General features: G+C 47.9%; 1 protein-coding gene across 1 annotated transcript in view; it reads right to left on the bottom strand.

Annotated features, from left to right (window-relative positions):
* LOC119395975 (uncharacterized) overlaps positions 1-10,797 on the bottom strand; it is a 31,430-nt gene extending 20,633 nt beyond the window's left edge. Inside the window, exons 1-6 of the mRNA XM_037663004.1 lie at positions 10,410-10,797; positions 8,962-9,029; positions 6,812-6,949; positions 3,868-3,909; positions 2,570-2,725; positions 1,039-1,077 (exon numbers count right to left, since the gene is read on the bottom strand). Coding sequence (XP_037518932.1) covers positions 1,039-1,077; positions 2,570-2,725; positions 3,868-3,909; positions 6,812-6,949; positions 8,962-9,029; positions 10,410-10,557 — 591 coding nt within the window. The 5' untranslated portion in view covers positions 10,558-10,797. The remainder of the gene's footprint in view (positions 1-1,038; positions 1,078-2,569; positions 2,726-3,867; positions 3,910-6,811; positions 6,950-8,961; positions 9,030-10,409) is intronic.
* Positions 10,798-24,465: the final 13,668 nt, after the last annotated feature.

Here is a 24,465-nt window from a genome sequence, read left to right as displayed (position 1 = left end):
TAAAGGTAGTATATGCAGTAACTCTACGCTGCGTGAGATATGGGCGCCATCTGGCAATACGTCGGGAAACGAGCTTGTGCAGAGGGCACGGAGGAGGAAAGTTCTTTCCTTCCTCCGTGGCAGAGGGCTTTCGTCAGCGCGTCGCATTTTCAGCGCAGCTTAAGAAACTAGGGTCTTTATAATTACGTATCTACGTATTATCTATTAAAGGAGCACACCACCTAATACTTACCCAGTGATGTCGCGCCTCAGATATGCGTAATATTTACTTTTTGATCGACAACGTTCACAAGTATGAACAGCCGTATCAGTTCAAGTTGGGTGGGCGGTAAGCGAGTGGTTCAATTTGGCCGGGTGGCTGAATCGGGTGACAGACAGACAAACAGACAGACAGACAGACAGACCAAAATTTCTGCGTTTAAGTTCCCCAAGAAAGACTATCGTCTTTATAAACGCAAATTTCGGTGTGTAAAGAGGGCTTTGCGGCAGTGATTCGTACTTATGCAGAGAAGCTAGCTTCGCGGCAATACGCGAAGTAGAGCCGGAACGCAAACGTAATAATGTAATCATGCCGCAGCGTCCCTGATTTCTCGTTTGTCCTGCCGTGACTGGCACTGCTAGGTTCTGTTTCGATGGGAAGTCATTTCCCCCAACTTCTAACTTTAAGTATAGATAAAATGGGTCGACCTACAGTTGTGTAAATACGGTGATTATTTCATAGCTACATTCAAACCAAACAAAGCTCCTGTTCGCCCCATTGCAATCTCGATCAATAGCGAGAAATATCACAACATTCTTTTTTTTTCTTTGGCGCAGTACCTTCATAGCGATAACAACCTTTTAGGGAAAAGTTAACAAAAATGTGGCAATACTAATTGTCCTTCTCTCAGTTACATATGGCTCACATTATTTGTAGTTGAGAGATTAAGTTGCGCACCTCGTGTTCTTTAATTTCAGTCCAGATTTTCAAAATGCTCTTTGAGATAAGCATCTGAAATGCAAGATGGCCCTGCTCAGAGGGGCAAAAAAAGCCCTCACCTCCTCCGGAGCTTCATAATGCCGCATGCAGACCATGACCTGGAAAAAAAATAGCGGTCCGTAATTTAGTAGTTTGCAGCAATAGGTGGATAGCAAAATGACGTTTTCCGGTTCGATGCCTAGCTCTTCACTGTTTCAAGGTGTGTGCCGTTCAGTGTAATCGGGGAGAACACAAGTACTGTCTGGGACGCGGTTGTTACCAGTTACCTTGCCTCCTCCCCGATTACACTGAACCGCACACAACTTGAAGCAGCGAAGAGCTGAGCCTTGAAGGTTCCGTGAACCGGAAGTGCTGTAGCAGACGACGCGCCGTTTCGCTATCCACCTACTGTGACGAGATCTCTCTTGTCACAAGTAAAGAAGAAGCCTGAGAACTAATCAACCCAAGCCCCCCCCCCCACACACACACACACAGTGACCGCAACTTGAAGTTGAAATTTATTTGCATCATCACAAAGCGGGCACGCTCGGGCAAAACGTGAAACTCGGTTCACTTAAGAAACGCCGAAGCCCCCCATGTACAAAGCATACAATAAGCGCTGCAATATACAATAACAAAACATTTTAACTATATAACATTGCAGGTAAAGCTCTAGTCTTACACAGTGCAATATGAAAGGAACAGCTTGGAAATAATTACAACTATGTAAAATACTAATGCAGCGCTGAAAAAAAATTGCGTCATCCTGGAATGAAATACTTTCATATTACGCATGCTGTACTTTTCAACATAGATATCTTGGAAAATTTGTCTGTTCAACAGAACTGCAAGTGCATGACATAACATTTGCCGCCCATCTTTAGTACGACAAAATGGAACGAGCCAATATTCTTTGCTGCGAAATGTATATGTAATGGTATGGCTTTTCAGAGATGATATGTCAAGAAAAGCGCGCTCACAGCTATATAGAGATTTCTTATATATCATGCTTGAAAAATACTCGTAAGGTTTGGGCACGGGAACAATTTAAAACTGACGGAACAGTTCAGCAGTGTGTGCATTGTAATCAGCACTAGCGATATGACATGACGTTACACTGCCTGGCAAACCTCTGTCGTTTTCTCTGCGTTATCTGCGAGACCGTCCAAGTTTACCTCTTTGCTGTCGTCTACGTTAACAGACACTACATTACATTAAAATGGAGTTGGGCGAAAAAGAAATGCAATTTAAATTTAAAAATAAATATATATGCCCTGCCTGCACCACCTATAAGTAACGCAGGCCAAAATCGATAAATAAGATAAAAATACAAATGTACTAAAATTTTGACTAAAAAAGAGCAAATAAAAAAAAGTTTGATCCCACCACGTAGCGAAACTACCTCCAAGGGAAATATTCTCTAGGTTTCATGCTACGGTATCTCTTCATCTTGACTTACAACTGTTCTTTTACAATGGATCTCCGACGAGCTCGTCTTGACTAACAAGTCTTCCATTCTTTTCTTTCCCTCCTGTCTCAATAAACCGACACTCCATGGTTATCAAGTAGCCACGTTCCTCACTACATGACCAAGATGGCGGCAGCACTCGCCTGTCGGTTGGTATCCATGACGCCGTCAGCCAGCGCTCGCACTCGCTTCACCAGGTTCGCGTACTTTCTGTCCCGGATGCCACGAGGCGCATCGTCAAAGAACTTCTGCATGCACTCGATTCGCGACGCCCGCAGCTCCAGCACCTGACGCTCGTCCTGCGAGGAAGTGCGCTCAGAAATAACGAAACAGGCGAGTTTAAACTTACTATTGTATAGTCTAATGTTTGACGAAACCACGTTAGGCGAGGATGGCACATGGTCGAAAGAAAATAAACACTCACCTCATCTTTTACATGAACGTAGTATGGAAGTGTCAGGATTATTAAGGGTTCCTTTATCAATTAAAGAAAGAGCATGGTAGGAGCCATTATTTGTGGCCTAGCTGCCGCAAGTTGCGTGTGTTTATCTTGGGTATAGGTCACCACGAGTGCGGTTAAGCACTGGTTTTGCCGATTATATTTATAAATATTCCTAGAGTGGTCGCCAGTACAGGCACGTCTCTGTTGCGATTACGGCGATTCTATCGCAATCAATCACATAGTTAGTAGACCAGTGATTACCCGCCGAAGTGTTTGAGCACTCACTGCCTTTTTCGACGTCGTTTCTGCGCTGCTGAGTCCTCTGTTTGAAATTTCCCGGTGCACAAATGTAGGTGAGACTGAAAACATTAGAATTTCTTGCATCAGTTGTGATCCGCACCTTTTTTGTTCTTGCAAGTTGAATGGGCGGCGAAATGAGCAGCGTCTCGAACAAGCTGAGTCACACAATAAACGTTATACGAAAGGGAGATCGTAGAGGCTGACCAGATAAATGCTGCCGTCGACACGTGCATCAGTGCACCTTCGGTGCATCTGACGATGCAAGAAATAGAGTTCCTTCAAAGCGGGTAAGTGTAAAAGGTGATCGAACACAACTCATCCACGTTATCGTAGTTTGTAAAGGAGCTCTTTCCCAGCAATTTGCTATCGGGTGTGTGACAATCTGCCGTGACGCGCCTGCGCATACGTTTTCGTGGTGAGATGCCTTTCGAAATAAACTCAGTTGCAAGTTGAGCGTCTGTTCTTCCGTTTCGTCTTGTCCTTCCTTCCAAGCCTTCGCTCCCCAGAAACGTTATATATACGATTCAGCGGGAGTTCCTCCGCTGTCTTTGGTAAAGCAGGTGAGATACTTATTGAACGCTAACAGGAGACTATCACTCAGCGTTCCCTGCAGCAGTTTTTTTTTTCGTACCTATATGCGTGCGAAAATGATGAGACGAAAATGCGGTGATTTCGGCTCCGCTTGTGAGAAGCACTCACCTTCCCAAAGGTCTCGTGACCTTTCTTGAGGCACGCTGTTATCTGTAATAATAATAATAATAATAATAATAATAATAATGATAATAATAATAATAATAATAATAATAATAATAATAATAATAATAATAATAATAATAATAATAATAATAATAATAATAATAATGAACTAACGCACGAACCATCGCAAGTGACTGTTGCGAGTAACTCACACGCGATGCTTTAGATTCGTTGAATCGAAGAACTCCGCGCTACGTTTCTTCTTTTTGTTTCCTCAATCCGTTAGTACGCTACGTTTGTCTCTGGCACGTGTTCTATATTTATAAACATTTCATCTAGCAAGCACATGTATTCGTTAACATCACAGCATTTCCATACTACTTCTGTTTTTGTTTTCTTCTCTGAAAAGCTTGCCCTAGCGTACAAAAAAATTCTAAATTTGAAAGAATCTTGCAGTTAGTCACAACTCGCCACTTAAGAGGTTATGTTGCCCCAAATTGTTAGGTCAAGCAGTTACCAAATTGACATAGCTTCCCATGGCAAATGAGGATTCATTGCCATGCTTGTAGCTTTCGTCACATATCTCCTACATCGCTCACATAGTGCCTCCAAATTTTTAATACGCCGCGATTTTTTTTAGGGGCGAAGCTCCTTATGCCGTGGGTCTGTCCATCCTCCGTTTGTAGCGTTGTAGTAGCCACCTCTAGCTCGTGAGAAGCGCGCGTTCTGGTATGCAGTAGAAGAAGAAGACGACGTTGACGAGTGACACTCTCGTGCGTGTTCGCCTGTGTGGCGTTCTTTCTTCTTTACTGCGTCTCGTGTTTTCAACGACACCCGAAGACAACATTTCAGAAGTAACGCGCCATGAAGCTCCCTCTTGGCACGCTTTCTCTTTAGCTCGGAGTCGCCAGATGGAAGACAAGGCTGCGGAACGGAGGGCACGGAAGGCGGCAAGCAACGCGCGCTCGCAGACAGAATCCTGAGGTGAGAGCCCGCGAGGCCGAAGCTGCACGTCGACGCCGCGAAGCAGATTCCGCCGTTCGAGCCCGCGAAGCCGAAGCTGCTCGACAAGCTGCACGGCTGCGGCGAGAAGACCCCGCCGTTCGAGCCCGCGTAGCCGAAGCTGCTCGACAAGCTGCCGGGCTGCGGCGAGAAGATCCCGCCGTTCGAGCCCGCGAGGCCGAAGCTGCTCGACAAGCTGCACGGCTGCGGCGCGAAAATCCCGCCGTTCGAGCCCGCGAGGCCGAAGCTGCTCGACCAGCTGCACAGCTGCGTCGCGAAGACCCCGCCGTTCGAGCCCGCGAGGCCGAAGCTGCACGGCTGCGGCGCGAATCTTATCTTCAAAATGTGAAGGACCGTGAAGCGGCGAGAAAGCGCGCGTACCGGCGGGCAGAGCCCGAGGCTGTGCGAGCACGGAAGTGGCTGCAAAACGCATCAGGCGGGCTCTGCCCGAAGGCGCCGACGGGCGCTTCCAGCGGGGCTTCCTTGATAACAGTTTCGGCCATAGTTGCGGTGTGTGCAACAGATTGTGGTTCTCAAACAATCTAGTCACAATGTCTTCCATCAAGAAGGACCACGCTCGCGCCAATGCCATCGCCGTGCTGCAGCGCGAGTTCGCTTCGCCCCACTCATCATCATTCACCATTTTTTTTTTTGCTTTCTTCAAGCAGGTACGTCCTTGCCGTTAATAATAATATCCGTGGTTTTACGAGCCACACCCACGATATGATTATGAGTCACATCCTATATAGTGGAGGAGTCCGAATTAATTTCGCCCACCTGGGGTTTTTTAACGTGCCCTTAAATGCAAGTACAGCGGCTTATCGGACTTCTTGTTACGAACAATGCAGGACATGAGCTTGTGTGAATATGGGATGAAGACCAAGCAGGTACCAAGTCAAGAGTTTCGATCTGTTGTGCCTGTTTCGCTAAAGGAGTGCTCAGCATATAAAGTTTGTCTCTCTATTTATTGAACAACAGGCAATCCAGCATTAGTAATATTGAGCCAGTACAGCTCCATCGCGCCGAAAATATTCACGGTGCGCTCTTTTAACGCTACTAAATAAAAGCCCGCGTAGCGTGAAGCCCTGCGATGAAGGTGCAGCTAGAGATTGTTCGTGTCCCGTAAATTGGAGATGGTAATTGCCCGCAACACTGAAGCGTACGTCCACAATAGGTCTACGCGAGCTGTTTACAACGAGGATGCGCCTTATTAAGAGGCAGCCTATTGCGGCCGGGGACCCTTGGCGTTTCCATAGTAGCAACATCAGCGTCTCTCATAATCATATGGTGGTTTTGGGACGTTAAACCCCAGATATTATTAGTAGCAACATCAAAGAACATGAAAAAGAAACTTATTCGTATGATTGACGATCAGAAACACTTTTCTCTTCGTTTCCTAAATTCGATATCTATCATATGTTGATTTTCCAGTAGGATCACTTTACATAATGGCGATATGTGTGTGTGTGTGTTTTTTTTTTCTGTGGAGTTATGAACATGAAATCTAAGCGTTTCGTTTGTTCTAAAACCGACAAATATATGGCAAGTTTAGCAAGAAGGTGTTAACAAGATGCTTAATGAAAATCACGCTTGACAGCATTGTTAAAGCTTACGTTCACCTTGAATTTAACGTTTATCTCAACGTTTATTCCATTTTATTGCGCACTTTTTTTTTCTCAGTGTGATTTTGCGTGTTCAAAGCACCTTATTAGGGAAAATCAGAAATGGCCTTTAGAGATTAAATTAACAGATCAAGCTGAACATATGTCCAACGACGGATCAAGCTAACCTTGGGAAACAGATTGATACCTTGGAATTTTTACGGGGTAAGAAACGAAGTGCAGTGTTTCGAAAGCGCTGTGTTCTGTCAAAATCAATCGATCTTTTCAGCTTTGTGTTTCTTAGAAAAAGCAAGCAAGGGTAGTCCTGCAAATAGAACTCTCACGTTGCGCAGCTTCTGCACGTCGTCGCTATCGTCCATCCTGGTGAAGCGGCAGAGGTGTTCCTCCAGCTTTTCCTCGGGCACCGTCGGGAAGAAGAGGCCGATGCACATGCGTCGCCTCTGTTCAAACTCGGCGTCCCTCTACATGTGATAGAGGGAATGCCGAGAAATTATATTTCTGTTAGGGCAGCGCCAGACGACGAATACACAGCACAGCGCGTGTCCTGTCTTCTATCTCGTTCCTCGTGTATTTGTTGTCTGGCGCTGCCCTACCACGATAATGAACCCAAACAAACTTGCACACCATATCCGTTATTCTGCGAAGTCAAGCAATATAAGGGTTTGATAGAAAGAAATGAGATAGTGCAATTTGCATCGCCAGCTCAGATAACACACCAGGAAAAGGGGCATCGAGTTCTAAAATTCTCCAGTGTCCAGCATGCCCATAATGGACACGTCACAGCCCATCTATAAAAACAAAATTATACAGCCTTTCACACTGCCGACGATTTGGTTCTTCACAACGACGTTTGCATTCAGATATAGCTGGAATGCCAAAGCGTAGGTACTTACAGCTTGTAGTGGCTCTTAAGAAGTTGCCACAAACCTTGCCCAATTGGTGGCGCACAGTTATAGCTATTGACTGGGGCACATCGCTGTCAACGTGGGAATGTAAACTTCGTACATGTGTATATTTATTTCACGTATTATTGGAAATGGTGGGCGCCAAGCTTATTAAGCATATTTCAGATGTCTAGGCAACGTTATAATGTTGTGCTAATAGAAGTGTGACGAGACGTTACATTCAATTCCACTTTGTACTTGCAGATGTGTTCATTGAACTCCAGTTTTCAAAAAAGAATAAACATACAATTAAAAACTCAAGAACATAAATAAGGTATCAAAAGTAAAATAAAAAAGCCAGAGACAATAGAAAGAGCGTAAAAGCTGTCATAAATTTTGAATGATAAATGTGACTACTATGCAGGTTTTGTATTAATTCAACTTCATTACAAATAATCATTCGGCTTTCTGATTATACTTCTTTCTTGTACACAGAAGTTGAATACTTTTTTATCAAGCGGCTATTCAGTGTGATGTACCTACTGAATTTTATGTCTACTATTCCTTATGTATCTAAAGCAACACAAAAAAAATGTTAATGCGAATGGAAACCCAACCCACACCCTTCGCATTGCGCGGCCGATTACCTTACCAAGTGAATGAAATCTCGGCACCAGTTTCTGATTGAAAGGCCGAATTTTCAAAGACATTTGTTCGTAAGAATATTTTCTATTAAGGACACAGGGTAAGGAAAATTTTTTTATAATCAAAGAAAAAATTCTGTCATTTGGAAAGTGTATTCCTTTGTGTATATTTTCCATATTCATGCTTTTCTTAAAAATTTGTTTTGTGGGTGAAAGCCAGTTTTCCCGAAAGAAAGCGTTGAGTGAACAAGCACCTCATTACAAGCCCTTCGTATGCGCGCCGTGCTTGCGGTCAGTGGCGCAAGCAGAAATTTTTTTCGGGGGGTACCAGATTTTATGCATCTGGTACAGTGCAATATTAGCCAGATTCTATTGCATCTGGTACAGCTAAAAGAGCGCAAAATTTGGAAGGAAATGATATATGTATTTTGTGGATATCCCCTTTAGTTACTCAGAAAAGGGTCCTTAAACATGGTCAAAAATACGTGGGACGTATAGAGGGCTTGCCCTGTGCCCTTAAGTCGAAGGCCTTGGATAATATTATTTTGGCTGTCGCTATTGAATGATCTTCTGCCTTCAGGAACTTTTCTGGCGCAAGAACATTCTATGACAAAGGGCTTTTTTTTTTCATGCTACATGTCACATTGGCTATATGTCAACGGCCAATGCTACGCGCACAGTCGTTCGCTTCCTTACGGTACGGTTGAGGCATTCACCGAGAACCGAAGCCAGGCTAGCAGTTGTGAAGGCGATGCGCACGGGACCCGATTACGTTGTCCCATTCTACTCTTGAAGGCGAAACTCAAGCGCCCTCCAAGTTTTTTTTTCTTTTGGTTTTATTCCGTCTTTGCGTACCATGCCAGGGCCAGTCTAGTGTCTACAGTATGTAATAAATTTTAAAAAATCCAAGAATGCACGGCATGAGACATCCAGCAGACAACCCACCTGTAGCGCGGAGCGTTCTGTTATGTTTCGGCACTTCATGATTGCTTCCTTTGCGCCAGCGGACATTTCTGCATGCGGAAAGCAAATGACATTCTCAACTCAGCCCATACAGTTGTACTATTTTTAAAATGGCGTAAATTTCATATTCAGCCAACACTAGACAGCATTGTCCATCACTTCACATTTACAACATTCTTCGAACACTCTCCATCATTTCCATCATTTCACCGCCATTACTCCACAATAACTCTGTTTCGCCTGGCTGTTGTAAAGCTTAACATGTACTGGTGGGCTATTTGGTTCATCATTAGAGCGTATATTAGTGCGCACCTGGTGAAAAGACGACACGAAGCCGTAAAGAGATACAAAAGCGCTGAAAGTGCTTGTGTACGTCTTTCTTATTTTGAGTCATCTTTTCACCAAGTGCCATATGCTATGATTCACTCAAGCTGTATGCTTAGAGCATTCTTGCGAAGGGGCATTAAACACACCGTTTTATGTGTTGCTACGTAAATTGCATTGAATTCTACTGAATTTAGTCGACGCTAGCCGATGTTAGCCAGTGCTAACTCCTGCCTCTAATATGCGAGTAAATACGGTAGGCAAAGACACTCGCCACCGTTCTTTTCTACATGAAGCGGCAGGCACGAATGGTAAACTAAGTAATAGCCTTTGACATGGTATAGTTACTTGTTGCACCAAGTGCACAGTCCTGCTCTCTTTTTGCGCCAGCTGTACGATGCAGTTACTTGTTACAATAACTGTATGCTGTCCATAAACAAAATATTCTGTGAAAGCTATGCCGCGACTTTCTTGCGGTTCAGCGCTGCATTTAGTTTACAACCGGCCCACTTGTACTGTGTCACGCGTTACTTTACAATCGGACCCATGATTCTCATATGGAAGTACGATGCTTACGGAATAAGAAATTATGTGCAAGTTTAGGCTTATTTAACAGAGCACTCGCTTTACCGGAAATGCTATTCGACGCATCAATACCGATTTCTAGATTCAAATGTCACCTTTCATAATACGACAGCTTTAAACTTGTTATACAAAAAAAAACATTTATAAACTGGTTCGATGCCCTGCTAGAACACGCATTTACGATAAACACCCTATGTATAGCGCTTCTCCTGAGCACTTCTTTTGTCGGCCAAACTTTCTTGTCGTCTCGCATAGAGACGGCCTTCCTGCATTTTCCTTTGTTTGTCTTTTCTCTCTTTCTATTGCTTTCTTTCCAACCCCTATATTCTAAACGAGTTGATGGAAGCAAACCCGAAACTAGTATCTGATTAAACTCTGCGTCTTTCGTCTGTCTCTCTCTCGCTGATGTTAATCATACGTTTTTGAAGGCTCGGAATCTGGAGTTAGCTCGCTTTCGGCGCTGTATAAACATTAAAACACGCATGAATTGATGCCACCCACAACAGTTTATCCGCACTCACTGCTGAGGTGCTTGGCACCGAAGCGTCGCTGGCTGCTGAATACGGGCCCGCACCGTTCGTCGTAGGAATCGGGCTGGTTTCCAAAATGCATGGGAGCCAGGACAAGGGCGCAGAAGATGGCATTCCTTGAGAACGCTGGGATGTGCATGTTCCGAGTGGTCAACAGATCTGAGTGAGACAGGTTTCCACAGTACAGTGCCCTGCTTCGTGAACTTTGCTGACACCTTCAAACGGGGTGTTCTTATGAAGACTTCCTTGTTGGTTTTTTCAGAATGTAGTCGTATGCACTAAATAGATGTCAACACATACACTTAAATGCGCGCTGTGGCGCGCTGGCTGTCGGTTGTTCCATTAGCGAAGCTAGCCAGACGGAGAGAGAAAGTACGTCGGTCATAGAAGAGCCAAGGGTCACGTGTCGTTGTTGGCGTCGACGGTGGCGCGACTGCAGCGCCATCGTCGACAGTCTCGTACCGTTTGCTTTACACCCAGCTGCTTTTCTCTCATTCGTTTCGAATTGAATGAGATTGAGCGACTGAATCCTCCGCGGCTGGGCAAACTTCCTGCGGGAGCGCTGTTCTTTGTGAGGGGTACACAAGTATCGCCGCCTCCCAACTCCGCTAGCCTACGACACGGGCCAGATGTGTTCGGACATCCCGGATTTCTCACCGAGGGTGCGGCACGCACGCGCCGTGGGTGTCTCGTATGGCACCTGAAATAGCATTGCTAAAACCGCCCTTACATATAAAAGCGAAATAGAGCGTATAGCGCAAGCTTGTGCACCGACTTGTAGTTGACCTCCGGAAGCGACACGTGAAAACACGAGTTCTGTAAACAGATTCACATTAATTCCTAAGTGTCACTTACACTTGGCCAACCGCTATATCGAAAACTTAAGCTGGATGGCAGTGCATTCTGGAGGAGAACTGTGCGCAATCACGACGCAGATAAGCAAGACGGACGCCCAAAACTTTGGCCTTCGAATAAAGAGATTTTCTTTCATGCTAGGACTTTTGCGAAAGCTAATTGCAGTCAGTCGGTATGCGCGGTACATGAGAGACGGTATGTTGGGTACATTGTATCCAAGAGCAACCGCTTAGTTGCAGGGAACACATGAAATCCTGAGTTAGGCGCCTGATTGGCAAAAGAAAATGAAGAAGGAATGAGAACACGTGGGCGTGTAATTGTAATAAAGGGAAAGGAAACGCAACGTCGCGGAATGAACAAGTGGTTGCATTTTTAGTACTTGAGATGGAAAACTTTTTTTCAGTGCGCAAAAAGCCTTAGTCGTTCATCATCCAAACCTGCTTATTGAATCTAGTTACTATACAATATTCTTGAACTTTTCTTATCTATCACAACAGCAGCAGGCCGGTTCCCTTTTCGTGCCTTAGTTGTTGGACCAATAGGACTGCGCAAAGGGGTGAGGGGGAGGGGCACCCCTTAACAATCTAAGGGGGCACCAAGTCTGCGCCATACATTTATGCAGTAGGACGTGTCCCGTCATGGCTTAATGGAAAGGAGTATGGCCACTGAGGTTATAGTCATGCAGGTTTTGTCGACAATGGCTGCCGAGGACCTCTGAGTTGCATTTCGTGAGCTCTTTACTTCACATCATTACACCCGGAAAGCAGGGGACCAAAGGAAGGCCGTCTTGGGTAGCACGTCATCGCTTCATTTTCATTTCTGCATCCACTGAGAAGCTTCCTTTCTTTCGGACTCGACCAATGGCTGGGAAGGAGGGGGGATGGGGGTTTGATACTGCGCATGCTTATGCTTGGCACTATAAGTCAATTTCTTGTGTAGCTTTCCAAGAATGCACACTCGCTAGCTTATCTGATTCCGTAACAATGATTTTGGTTTGGTGAGCAATATTATTCACAGACAATTGCACGGTATTCGCTGGACGCAAGATGCACGTGTCTTATTTCGAATAATCAAATATACACCTCTTTACGGAAACATCCACAGTATCGAAACGACGACGACAATACGGGGCAGTAAAGACTTTCTTGTCTGTACGTTCACCTCTAACAGCAAATTGCTTCTCGCACGTATCACGTTCGCTTCATTCTCTGATTTCCTCTCACCTGACCCTGATCAGATTGGTCCGGCTGCCTGATCATTAAGGCCTAAATGATGAAATGTTGAACAGCTTGACAAGAGCGGCTCTTAGTTCTCCGTACCACATTTCTTGTGTCAGCTCCCATAACTACTGAGCCTTGGAGTCATGCGGTACCTTTGCAATCCAATATTAGCGCATCTAAACGAGTGCCGGCCTCTACAATTCCGTCGGAATAGAAATTTCTGCAGCATTTGAAGACTGCAATTATAGACTTCTCGGAAATACGCTGTGGAGTTTCCGTGTTATGCGCATCTATATTACATGCATAGGGTGGATGTGGTGGCTTCCCGCTTGTGCGCATTTTATGACAATAATTAGTCAATAGAAGGCTACTTGTTATCATGCCGTCACTTCTTTTCATCCAGCAATGTACTCTAAAATTATCATTTAATCGATGGCAATGGGGATGATGATGATGAAAATTTTATTTTCCAAACCTCTAAGGACTCAGCTCCGGCCCTCTAGTCCGTGGCAGCCATTGACTTTCCCGAAGCTCCCTTGAATTCGACAGGACATTCCTATTTCAAACGTCCTCTGTTTGGGAAGCCTCGTCAACAGGATAATGTCATAGGGACGTCTGCGTAACTGTGCGATAGTCTTCAATTTTGTAATAATTATTTTTGCCATATTTTTACTGCTATGTCACATTTATATCGATCAACATAAATGTGACATAACAGTAAGAATTTAGAAAAAAATTAAGGCACCTTCACAGTAGTGGTGCCAAGCCTCAAGGAAATGCCGAACGGGGCGGCCTTTCTTGTTTCTCTTTAATTTTTTAACACGATAGTGTTTTATGGTGGGTTCCACCAAGACTTTCATGACGTACTTCCGTCATGGAAATATGTCAGCAAAATGAACGCCATCAGATGTCAAAGAAAAAGAACTGTAACAAAAAGTTCCCTTGACTGGAGTCGAACCCACGACCTCTCCGTCCATGACAAGGTCGGGCGGGTGTTTAGCCCACTCAGCTACCGTCAAACACATAACGGAGGCTGCATGAACGCACCTTTTATCTTTCACACTTTCATCTCACAGTGCTCTTGGGTGGGTGGATGGAAGGATGGATGGAAGGAAGGATGGATGGATGGATGGATGGATGGATGGATGATGGATGGATGGATGGATGGATGGATGGATGGATGGATGGATGGACGGACGGACGGATGGATGGATGGATGGACGGACAGACGGACGGACAGACGGACGGACGGACGGACGGACGGACGGACGGACGGACGGACGGACGGACGGACGGACGGATGGATGGATGGATGGATGGATGATGGATGGATGGATGGATGGATGGATGGAAGGATGGATGGACAAATGCATGCATGCATGCATGCATGCTATCAGCGTCCCCTTTATAACGGAGCACGGACTTGTGTGCCACCAGGGTCGAAAAAAAAATCTTCGTTCCCTCCGCCATTTCTTCCTGAAACGCGCCACTGCTACGACCATGCCATTCAGTGCATTTCTAATAGGAGAAGTGTAATGTCGTCAACACTTTAACACACCGCGAGGTGGCGGCTTTAGACCAAGACAGAGAATGGGCAGAGAAGGTTTTCAGGCATTTGTATAGAAAAAGCGTTGACACGCAGTGGAGAAAGAGAACTAGGAGGCTCACCAGTAAATATACGGCTAGCAGTGCGGGCGATATGGCAACAGGGAGCATTAAGCGGAAGGTCAGGGAGGCGGAGAGGACTTATTGGATGACAGCGATGGAAAAGAAGCCGGCTCTGAGTAACTACCGAAAGGGAAAAAACGAAATAAGGAGGGAAAGGTTTTATGATAATTCAAGGGGAAGCGCTTTACGGTTTGAAGCAAGGTCGGGCTGCCTTAGAACGCGAAGTTATAAAGCGAGATTCAGTAACGAAGACGAACACTGTACATGCTGCGGGGGAACTAAGGAAACGATGGAACATGTACTGATTGAATGTGGCGATATTCACCCAGGTATACCTGTGGGCACGAGTCTACAGGAAGCCTTGGGTTTTAGGGACAACAATGGAAAGCTGAACACGTCCGCGATAGAAATAAGTAAGAGACGGTTAGAGTATTGGTGGCAGAAGAGTAGAGATAAAGTACAAAAATAAATAATGGGGGGGGGGGGGGAATAAGGTCATTCTGCCTTAAGAGGCAGAGAGATAGACCGTGAATTTATAAATTTTTTGGTATAATAAGATAGATTTAATCAATGTAGACAAGGTATTAGGCCAGCATGAAACAAGGAAGTTTTTCTTTTTTCTTCGAGCATGGTGGCAGACATGTCACCGCCCCGTTATAAAGGGGACGCTCATAGCATCCATCCATCCATCGGTCATAGAATCCATCCATATTAAAAAATAGCTCTCCGGCGCTCGCCTGCCTGTAGCACCGCGTTCGCCGCTCGCCCTATGAGAATTAACGGCCAGGCTAGAGGGAAGACACGACGCTCGTCGCGTTTCTCTTCGCGTTTCACGACGCTTTGAAGGAGTGCATATGGAGTATCAGTGTTTACTATGTGCTTGTTGCTGCCATCTTCGCGCGGGATTCACCCATATGCGATGTCCAGGTATATCTTAACAACTTCAGCTACCGCAAGGGTTGAATCATGATCATTGGCGTTAACTTTAGAAACAGCGCTAAAAGACGGGACAAAGAAAGGACACAAACCACGGCGCTGACTAACAACCAAATGTGTTTTATTCTTCCAGTCTGCCCATATATACTCCGCCACAACCAACCAGCCCAAATTCGTACCTTATTGCATTGGCGTTAGTCGTCGATACGGAGATGTGCCACTAGGCGTCAACGTGGGTGCGTCCAAATTTAGCGGTGCTATATCTGCCAAACAGTAGACACTGTACAAGCTCTCATCTGCCAGGGCACTATAAACAATCAGCTATTTCTGTGACGACACGCTTCACTTTCATGTTATGGCAATTCCTGTGACGGAGGGACCAGCCATCTTTTAGATGCGAAGTATCTTAAGGCCGAGCTCAATCCGGTGGTGTGCGGCGTGACCACCCTTACTGCGCATGCGCATACCCTCTCCACACACCTCCTCTCCACTCACCCTCTCCCCTTCCCCTCTCCACTTTCCCTCTCCCCTTCCCCTCTCCACTTTCCCTCTCCCTCCCCATCTCCACTTTCCCTCTTTCCACTTTCCCTCTCCCCTCCCCCTTTCCACTCTTCCTCTGAAACGCGGGCTAGACATGCCGAAATTCTCTCCTGCGCAACGCCGCGATGAGCTCGAGCGAATGCGCGTCCCCTCCCCTTCTCTCTCCTCTCCTACGCTGCCCCCGTCTCGCCCGCCTGTCGACTGCTCTATAGTGGGTGTGAGCCATATCTAATCAGTCAACAAAAACAAGACCAGGTGTTGAGGCCACAGCAATAGATTGGCTGTGATAGTGCCTACGGTAACGTCAGGCCTAAAGGGTACGGCATAGGTATAGGAGACGGGTCTTTCCGGCGATATACCCGCAGACCTGAACACCTAAACCTAGAAATAATAATACGCTGGCACATTTATCAGTGCTCGGGGAAGAGGGGAAAGAAACATTTGTTAGCCAGTAAGCTGCGCCTGGAGAGCGATAAATCAGTTGGAGCGATAAATCAGCAGTCCTATGTCCGGACTGCCGCCTTCACAGACTCCAACTGCCATGATCTCTTTTGTGAAAGCCGCGCTCGATGGTACCTCGTGTGCTGCCCATTGATCTACAGTTCGCAGACATTAATTATCGCCTACGAAAATGACCCGGTTAAATGCTCGAAAACTCCTGCTTTGTTTGCCTTAACGCACTCTCAGTTGAGTCGCGACGGGCCCAAAAACACTGATGAAAAAATGTACCGGTACTCAGGAATCGTTATGAATTGATCACGTGCTGTCAAGTGGAGGATAGCCAGAGTATTCGATATTAAATAAGTGACCTATGCAGCGAGGCCCTTGTGGGCTTTAAAAAGGATCATAAATGCAAGTAACGTATACGTGATAGGCCAAAATGTCAAAATACCAAAGCGTTCCACTAATTCGATATAGCTCGGCAGAAGGGGAGAAGAAAGAAAATGGGCCTCCGAAGCACGAGGTAGTGCCGATCCGATCTGTGTCCGCATGGCGCCGCCATGATCTCGCAGCGACGAGGACGCTGCGACGTCGGTGCCGCGGCGTCCCAGGTGTGAGGTCGAGGCGTTCTTGAAAACGCGCCGTCCCGGGACCTGGTGAGCAGCCGGTCCTCGTGTATCTGTACACACGCTGCGACAGCCATGCTTGTGGCGCCGCGTTTGCTGCAGCTGCTCATGTGCGTCGCGACCGCCGCGAGCTCGGCTAGCGTCTACCCGCGCAGCTTCCAGAGCGCCTGGGAAGAGGAGAACCGGAAGCGACAGCTGCCCCCTGCCTTCGAAGATCGTTTCCGGCACGACGAACAGCGTCTGAAAGAGAAAGAGAATGACTTGAAGAAACAGTGGCCGCGATTCTACGGCGTCGGGAGGCCACAGGAAGTGGAAGCCGCGCTGCCGCCGGCTCCAGAGCCGGCCGACTTCTTTCGCAGTATTCTACAGCGCGCGAACGGATTCCGAGATCTTCTGCACGATGACAGCAGCAGCATGCTGGACAATCACATTGCGCTTTCCGGTCAGGCTGTTCGGGAGGTCTTCTCCAACGCCACGGGCAAAACTAGGACGGCAGATATCAGTCGCATGCGAGTCCATCCGGGCAGCCTCGTGCCACGAAGGAGGCGCGTCGGTCTGCGCCGCTTCACGAGGAAACTTTTCTACAAACTGCCGAGTACGACCACAACCACCATTACGACACGTAAGACTACCACCACCACCACGACGCCAACGACGACGACAAGCACGGCCGCCCCTACGACAGCGTTCTCGCTGGCCTTCTACCCAACCCGCCGCCGGAAGCTATTCGTTAGACTTCGCAAGGTAGACAAGACCCGGCTGATCCAGAAGTTGGCAACCAAGGGCTTTCTCTTCACCACCGTCGCCGCGCGTACGCCGGCTCAAACGAAGAAGACCCGCGAAGACCGCATCAGGCACCGAGAAACTCAGAGACGTCAGGAGTCCCCGCGACACGCTGTCAGCCCGCGGAGTGTGGTCGAGGAAGCATACGCGTTTCCCGAGTTAGCGAGAAGGCCCCGCAAGTCTCACCTCAGCCTATCGGACGGCTTCCTGCGCAAGCGGTTCGGCACATTCAAAGACCTCGATGTTCACCTTGTTAGTGGTGGCTCGGCAACCAACTTCGAAGTACCCGACGTGGAAGCTGTGTACAAGCGAGCGGCCGTCTACAAGACGCCCATGGACAACAGCTCCGTGGAGTTGTACTGCTTAGCAGGTTACAGGACCGCGGCCAGCGTCACGTGGCGTGTGAACGGTCGGGCGCCCGAAGAGTTCGTCAGCACCGAGACGGCCTTCTCCAAACGTGACGGCGGACTCAAGGTCATCATCTCACGCCTGAAGCTCCAGAGGCTCGAGGTTCTGCCCACGACGACCGGCAACTACAGCTTCGAGTGCGTCGCCAACATCGACGACTCGGACGCCCGCGCTTCCGTAGAAGTTGCTGGCTCGTTCAACAACACGTGCATCGACAGCGGTGACTGCGAAGCGCGCAACGCGCTCTGCACATTCGGCAAGTGCGAATGCAAGGACTTTCTCCCGGTGCCCTTGAACTCCCGGCACACGACGTGCCGCTCGTTCGGCTACATCGGCTGGCCTTGCCACTACGACGAGCAGTGCTCGTACGCTGTTCAGAACAGCGTGTGCAGCGCCAAGGGTCGCTGCGCCTGTCTCGACGACTACCGGCGCAACCGTGACAATCAGTCGTGCGTGCCCCAGCAGTGGCCTGGGCGCCGAGTGCTCCGACCAGAAGGAGTGCGAAGCCGCCCACGCCGTGTGCCGCGCAGGGCACTGCCGCTGTCCGGAGGGAACCAGCCCCAGGGCGGGAAGCTGCCTCGCACTGCCGGCATCGCCGCTCTTGGAGCGCATGAAAGACAAGATGTTCCTCCCCGCCAACGTCAGTGTCGGGCCACCGATCGAAGACTCATCGATGGCAGCACCGTCTCCCACTGTGCTGCCCGTAAGAAAGCCATCCGTTTCGTCAGCTAGTTGCCTGGTCCAGACTGCAAGAACGGCACAGGCACTCCTCCCGCTGTTCTCCATCCTAGTGTACATCGATGTATTCAATCGGATAGCTTCACAGTTGTCATGCCACTGACTATCACACTGTGATAACGCCTCGCACGAATCACAAGACATTCTCGGCGGCTACTTGACTGCAGGGCCGATGTGCGTTTAGCTTGGAAGCCGCGCTTTTTCGATGAGCGTGGACAGTAGGCCCTTTCATAGTTACCGTGCTAATTAACGCAAAGTTGCAGCTGACACGTTAGCTTTCGTGTCGTCTTCTCCGCAGTGGATGATATGAAGGACATGAGGGAAGTCGAGTTCCTCCGCCATTCTCTGCAAAGCGAAATCATGCGCAAACTAATTAGCGCGGACGCATGTAGTACATCACTATTTTATTCATGTCTATGGTGAAAAAGAGTATCAAGTGCTTGTGGTGACTTATGGCTTCTAAGAAGAGCGACTTCAAAGAGTGGCATGTGTCATTTCGCAGTAGCGGCCGCGCCTGCAGTCACAAATATCGCACATAGTGGAGGTAAAAAATGTACGTGGCTGAGCTCAGGAACTGACATAGCGTAACACTGCAAAGAGGCACGCAAACTGTTGTGACTGTGCATACGTGCGCCCGAATAAATGGCTTGAGTAAGACTTGTTGCTGGGCTAGTTGGTTGAAATCTATGAGGTACATTTTAGGCGCGAGCTATGAAAGAAAATACAGGAAGAGAGTAGAAAAAAGCAGAAAGGTCGAGCGCTCGACCTTTCTGCTTTCTTCTACTCTTTTCCCGTGCTTTCTTCCATAGTTTGCGCTAAAATGTAACCCAATAAATGGCTTGTGGCATTGCGACATTGAGGCGTTGCAAACTAACTGCATTTTCAACATAAAGACCGTGATGAACGGAATTACGTAAAGTCCTCGCGGTGGCATGTCGGGACATTCAGCCTCTAATTTCGATTATATTTGCCTACTGTTTTCATTCAGCACCTTGAGAGACATGGTAAGCGAGTTACTAAGAAGGGGAAAAAGGAAATGTATATGGGGGATAGGAGGGCTGTAGTCATCGTTTTATGTTTAAGAAGCGCGAAGTAAACGGGGAAGAAGAGGAGAACACACACAGGACAGGCGCTTCTTAAGGCCAAATAGCCGTGTTGGTGTTGTTGTTCCTCAGACACTTGGCGCAACCCACTTCCGGGGATAGGCCATGAATCGGACGGTGCCTTGCTTGTTGTTGTAGTCATGGGACATATATTTACACCTGGGCGATCCCTTAACGCGGTAGCGGTAAAGAGCTCGTTTCGCAGACGTTCCGGTGTCGGCGTCGGCGTCTTTGGTTGTGAGCAAAAAAGTCAGCGTTTTACGTGAGCGAAAATTGGACACCGATAAAAAATAAGGAAAAACGTTCGGTTCGAGCGCGAGTCGAACCCAGGACATCTGCGCGGCAAGCAGGTGTTCTACCACACGTCCACGCCTGTTCTCGAAATTTCTCGGGGAAAAAAAACACTATATGAATGTTATGCAGTGCGAGTAGCGTCATTAACGCATGTAATATTGCGTGGTAGAAGCGTAGAATTACACCAGGCGTCAAAACATCTGCATTACGCAACGAGTGGTTGGTTTAAACGCCCACCAATTACAAAGCACAAAGGCATACTGAATTATTATTATCAACAACAGCATCATCGACGTGTGCGGCTGCGCGGGTGCGCGTGTTGCCTTACGGACGCGTAGTGGGCACCTCGCCAAGTCACAAAAGGAAGAATAATGCCGTAGTGGGTACTTCGCAACTTTACTTGCAGTAGGTATTCCGGGACAGTTTGAAAGGGCCAGTTTACAGGCGCACAGACGTTCCTCTCTTTGCGGTACGGCTGAGGTGGCCAACGAGAAGCGAAGCGAGGCTAGCGATTGAGAAGGCAATGCGCACGGGGCCCGATTAGGCTGTCGCGCTCTACTCTTGAATACGAAGCTCAAGCATCTTCCAATTTTTTTTCCCTTCACCGGGAAAGCCAATTCATAAAATGCATGACCCATTCCAGTGTGTGCTGCGGTGAATTAGCAGGGAAGCCGTATAGCATACGGTTTCCCTGCTATCTATTCAGGGTTGCGGTCACGTCAACCGATTCGCCCTATTCCCCAGCTGCCGTTTAAGCTCAGTCTGGGTGGATACGGTCGCTTTTTTTATTAATATTTCAAAGTAAAGGCCGTTCATGATGACGATAATTATCTGTTGAGCCTATAATTGCTGGCGGAGTTACAAATGGCGCAGTTATATATGGTTTCGCTGTAAAACATCGCAGTGTCTTAGAAGGCTTTGTGGAACAGCGCAAGAAACACACAGGGACACACTAGGGACGCGTTTTTACACAATGCATTCGTGCCAACTAGCTCGGCTTTCCTTACTACATCGAAGGCTCTTGCAAAAACCACTTAGTAGGCTTGACAGCTTTACAAACTTGTACAAATGGCATAGAGCTAAAAGAGCAGGCAACTAAACATCTTTAAAAACTATGTGTACGCAACCACAAGCCCGCTTCAACCACCATATTTGAGATATCAGCGTGCATATATTATGGGGGAGGCATCGAAAGAAATGCCAACATCTTCGCAACAAGCTAGACTATCTTACGGAATTTAGTACAGCAGCACACGTCATCCAGCATGCAGTATATAACAGTTGAAAATATACTCAGTGACGTGGCCATATACAGACGATGCCAAGCCCGAAACACAGCAGGCACGGAAATATCGATGTGGGCAACGTTACGTAGCAGTGCATCTTCGGTGCTCGCTATGTTGACGGCCTCACTGCTTCCGGAGCCATGGTCGTGGACGATGAGCACACTTAATGTAGGAAATAAAACAAACAAACGTGAAATCAACTATAATAGATTAAGGCAGGTTGACACTAGTGCTGCCAAGCCTGAAAGAACAGCGGCGCTTGGCAGCCTTCCTTATTTTCTCTTTATTTTTCTCTTTCTATCTTTATCTCTTTCTTTCTTCTTCTCTTTGTCTCTTTTTCTTTGCTTTTTTATCTCTTTCTTGTCTGTGTTTCTTTCCATTTCTTTCTTTCTATCTGCGTCTATTTCTTTCTTTCTCTTTCTGGAGCTTTCTATCTTTTATCCACTTTCTACCCTTTCTCTCTCTCGCTCTATTTCTCGCTTCCTCTTTCTATCTCTTTCTATCTAAATCTTCCTCTTTATTCCTTTCTCTCTTTCTTTCTTTCTCTTTCTGCCTTGCTCTCTGTTTTTTCTGTCTCTTTCGTGCGCCTGTTTCTTTCTATCTCTTTCTCTCTCTGTGTATTTCTCTCTCTGTCTTTCTATCTATCTTCTCTCAATTCCCTTTCTTGCTCTCTATTTATCTCTCTATTTCTCTCTCTCTCTCTCTCTCTCTCTCTCCTCTCTCTCTCTCTCTCTCTTTGTGCTCGTTCTCTCGCCCATCCGAGATATTACGTCTCATGCCAGGCAAATCGGCGAAGTGGGAAAGCACGCGCCGGGCGCACATGTTCAGGGAGCGAAGCGGTAGATGAAGAGGAGGACGAAGAGAGCGCGCGCCGGCCGAGTTAAAGCGTTGCACGTGCTATAACGGCAGAGGCCGTTCATGATGATGATATTTTTTGTTATACTAAAACGGAAAAACGGCGAGCTCAAACAGCTACCGTTAAAAAAAATCTTATTGATCCCACTCAGTGTGGAATCAATTTTGAGGGAATACTTTATAAGGTCTCTCCGAAAAACAATTTACCTGTTCACCGACCATTTTTGAAGTAACTGATCACACGATCAAGCTGTGCACATTTTTACACCGAGAAAATGTCTCGCTCGACATGAACATTCTACGTTCGATCATGCCAGTCATACGTATAACGACGATATAAGGACGAACATGAAATTGCAATAAACAGAAAGCGTTAGCTTCGCGATGGCGGCGTATCTACGAAGGAACAATATTCCAAGGACGACGACAGCATGACGACAACTGTGTAACGACGACATCCTGTGCATGGAACGCCAATCGACGTCGTAACGACGACGAAACGACGACTGACTACTAAAATGGTGTGACTACATGAGAGGTAGAACGTCGTAGTACTAGAGGTACGACGTCATACAGTCGTTGTACCTTTATGTTTAGAGGTACGACGATTGCATGAGGTCGACAGCGTAGGGTCACTATGAGAACGTGAAACTGGAGTGAGGACAGGGAGTGGCGCCGCCATGGCATCGCGGTAGTGGTTCGGCCTTCAAGTACACGACATAGACTTTAGGATGACAACGACGGCGTGTTGCCGACGCCAGCATCGCGTCGCTACAACGTAACGGACTGATAACATCGTAAGCGTGATCGCGCGATGGTAGCGGCGAGATAACATAACGCAGCGGAGACGACAAGGCGAAGAGGCCAGAACATTGACGACGGTGCGACACTAACGGAATGAGCACGGCGGAACGAATCGGAATAAATTATGAATTGATCGCCACGGCTTGACGTCGTGGGTGTTATAGCGTATGAGCCGACACCCGCTCTTACGTAACACATAACTTACGGTCTCGGGCAGCCTCGATCAGACAACTTTCATCCGATCGCCATGACACAGTGCAGAAATGTCTCTAAAGGTCAGTACAAATACAAGAGCTACGACGCGCTTCTGGTGTAGTTGTGGAGGCGCGACGTCCGAGACCTCCCGAGGTTTAACGAGTATAATGGCGCAACAGCAATGTTACAATGTCAAGGCTTATGCTGACCGTTTTACAAGGGCTAACTGACCAGTGCGCTGCACCCCTTAGTGCTAACAGCAGCGAGGCTTTCCCCGTTCACGCTACGCAACATCAACGTACAGGCAATAAAGAAATCAGACAGAAAGCGTGATGGCGGGAACGACAGCACAATTTTTGTTTTTTTATTCTCATCGACTTGTGCTCTAGGCAATAGCTGTCAGTCCAGGAAGCGACTGCGTCCCGCCAGAAGCAGGGCAAGGAGACGCGCAGAGCTCAGCAAGCGGCGGCCATCTTATCTCGATGAGGGGTGCCGGCGATTAGCTCCTTCCGACGCCTTTCACGCGCAGCCGGCAGCCATCTTGACCCTAGGCGAGGCTTCCCACCTTGAAGGTGAAGGTGCGCGTCGGCGGAGGCGCGTCCGGCTCGGCGCTGAACGCGGGCTTGTCACTCTTCACGTCTTTGGTCAGCTCGTCGTCGGTCTGCGAAGCGACCTCGGCATCCGCGGGCGGCTGCGCAGCCGCCTTGACGTCGCCGGGCTTCGCGTCGGCGGCGACGGGAGTCGCGCCCTCGCCCTCGGCACGGGGCAGCTCCTCGACGACGAGCCTCGTCGCGGACAGCACCTCATCAGGGTTCGGGGTGCGGATCGCCTCGCCGGAAGGCTTGGCCGCCTCCCGGGACAACCTCCTCGGCACGCCCGCGACGCCGCCTTCGTCTCCCAGCTCAGGCTGGCTGGCGGCCTTGTTGGCTTCCAGGACGGCGTCGGCATTGGGGCCCAGGGTAGCGGTGTCCGTGGATACGTCCATCGTGTCTGGTGGATGCCGACCGTCTGGGCTGACCGAGAACCAATGCGCTGGCACGCGGATCGCGCGTCGAACGTCGCGTGCCTATGCGGTCAACGTGTCCGGTAGCTCATTGGCTGAGCAGTCTCGCGTGATTAACCTGAACTTTCTTTTCCTCTCCCGCTCATGGATCTATGCACGTGTCGCTTCGCGGGCAAAAATGAAGTGAAAGACGAGAATGAAGCGTGCACGGGAGCCAGTGTCCATTTAGCGCAAAATGCGAGAGGTGCGCGTTAGCATCACATTGGGGGATCAAGGCGTTTCTTTCTTTAGC

The sequence above is a fragment of the Rhipicephalus sanguineus genome, chromosome 6 (genome assembly GCF_013339695.2).
Source record: "Rhipicephalus sanguineus isolate Rsan-2018 chromosome 6, BIME_Rsan_1.4, whole genome shotgun sequence".
In the NCBI taxonomy this organism is placed as follows: Eukaryota; Metazoa; Arthropoda; class Arachnida; order Ixodida; family Ixodidae; genus Rhipicephalus; species Rhipicephalus sanguineus.
The sequence above is the reverse complement of the archived record's forward strand: the minus strand, read 5'-3'. Positions and strand labels throughout refer to the sequence as shown.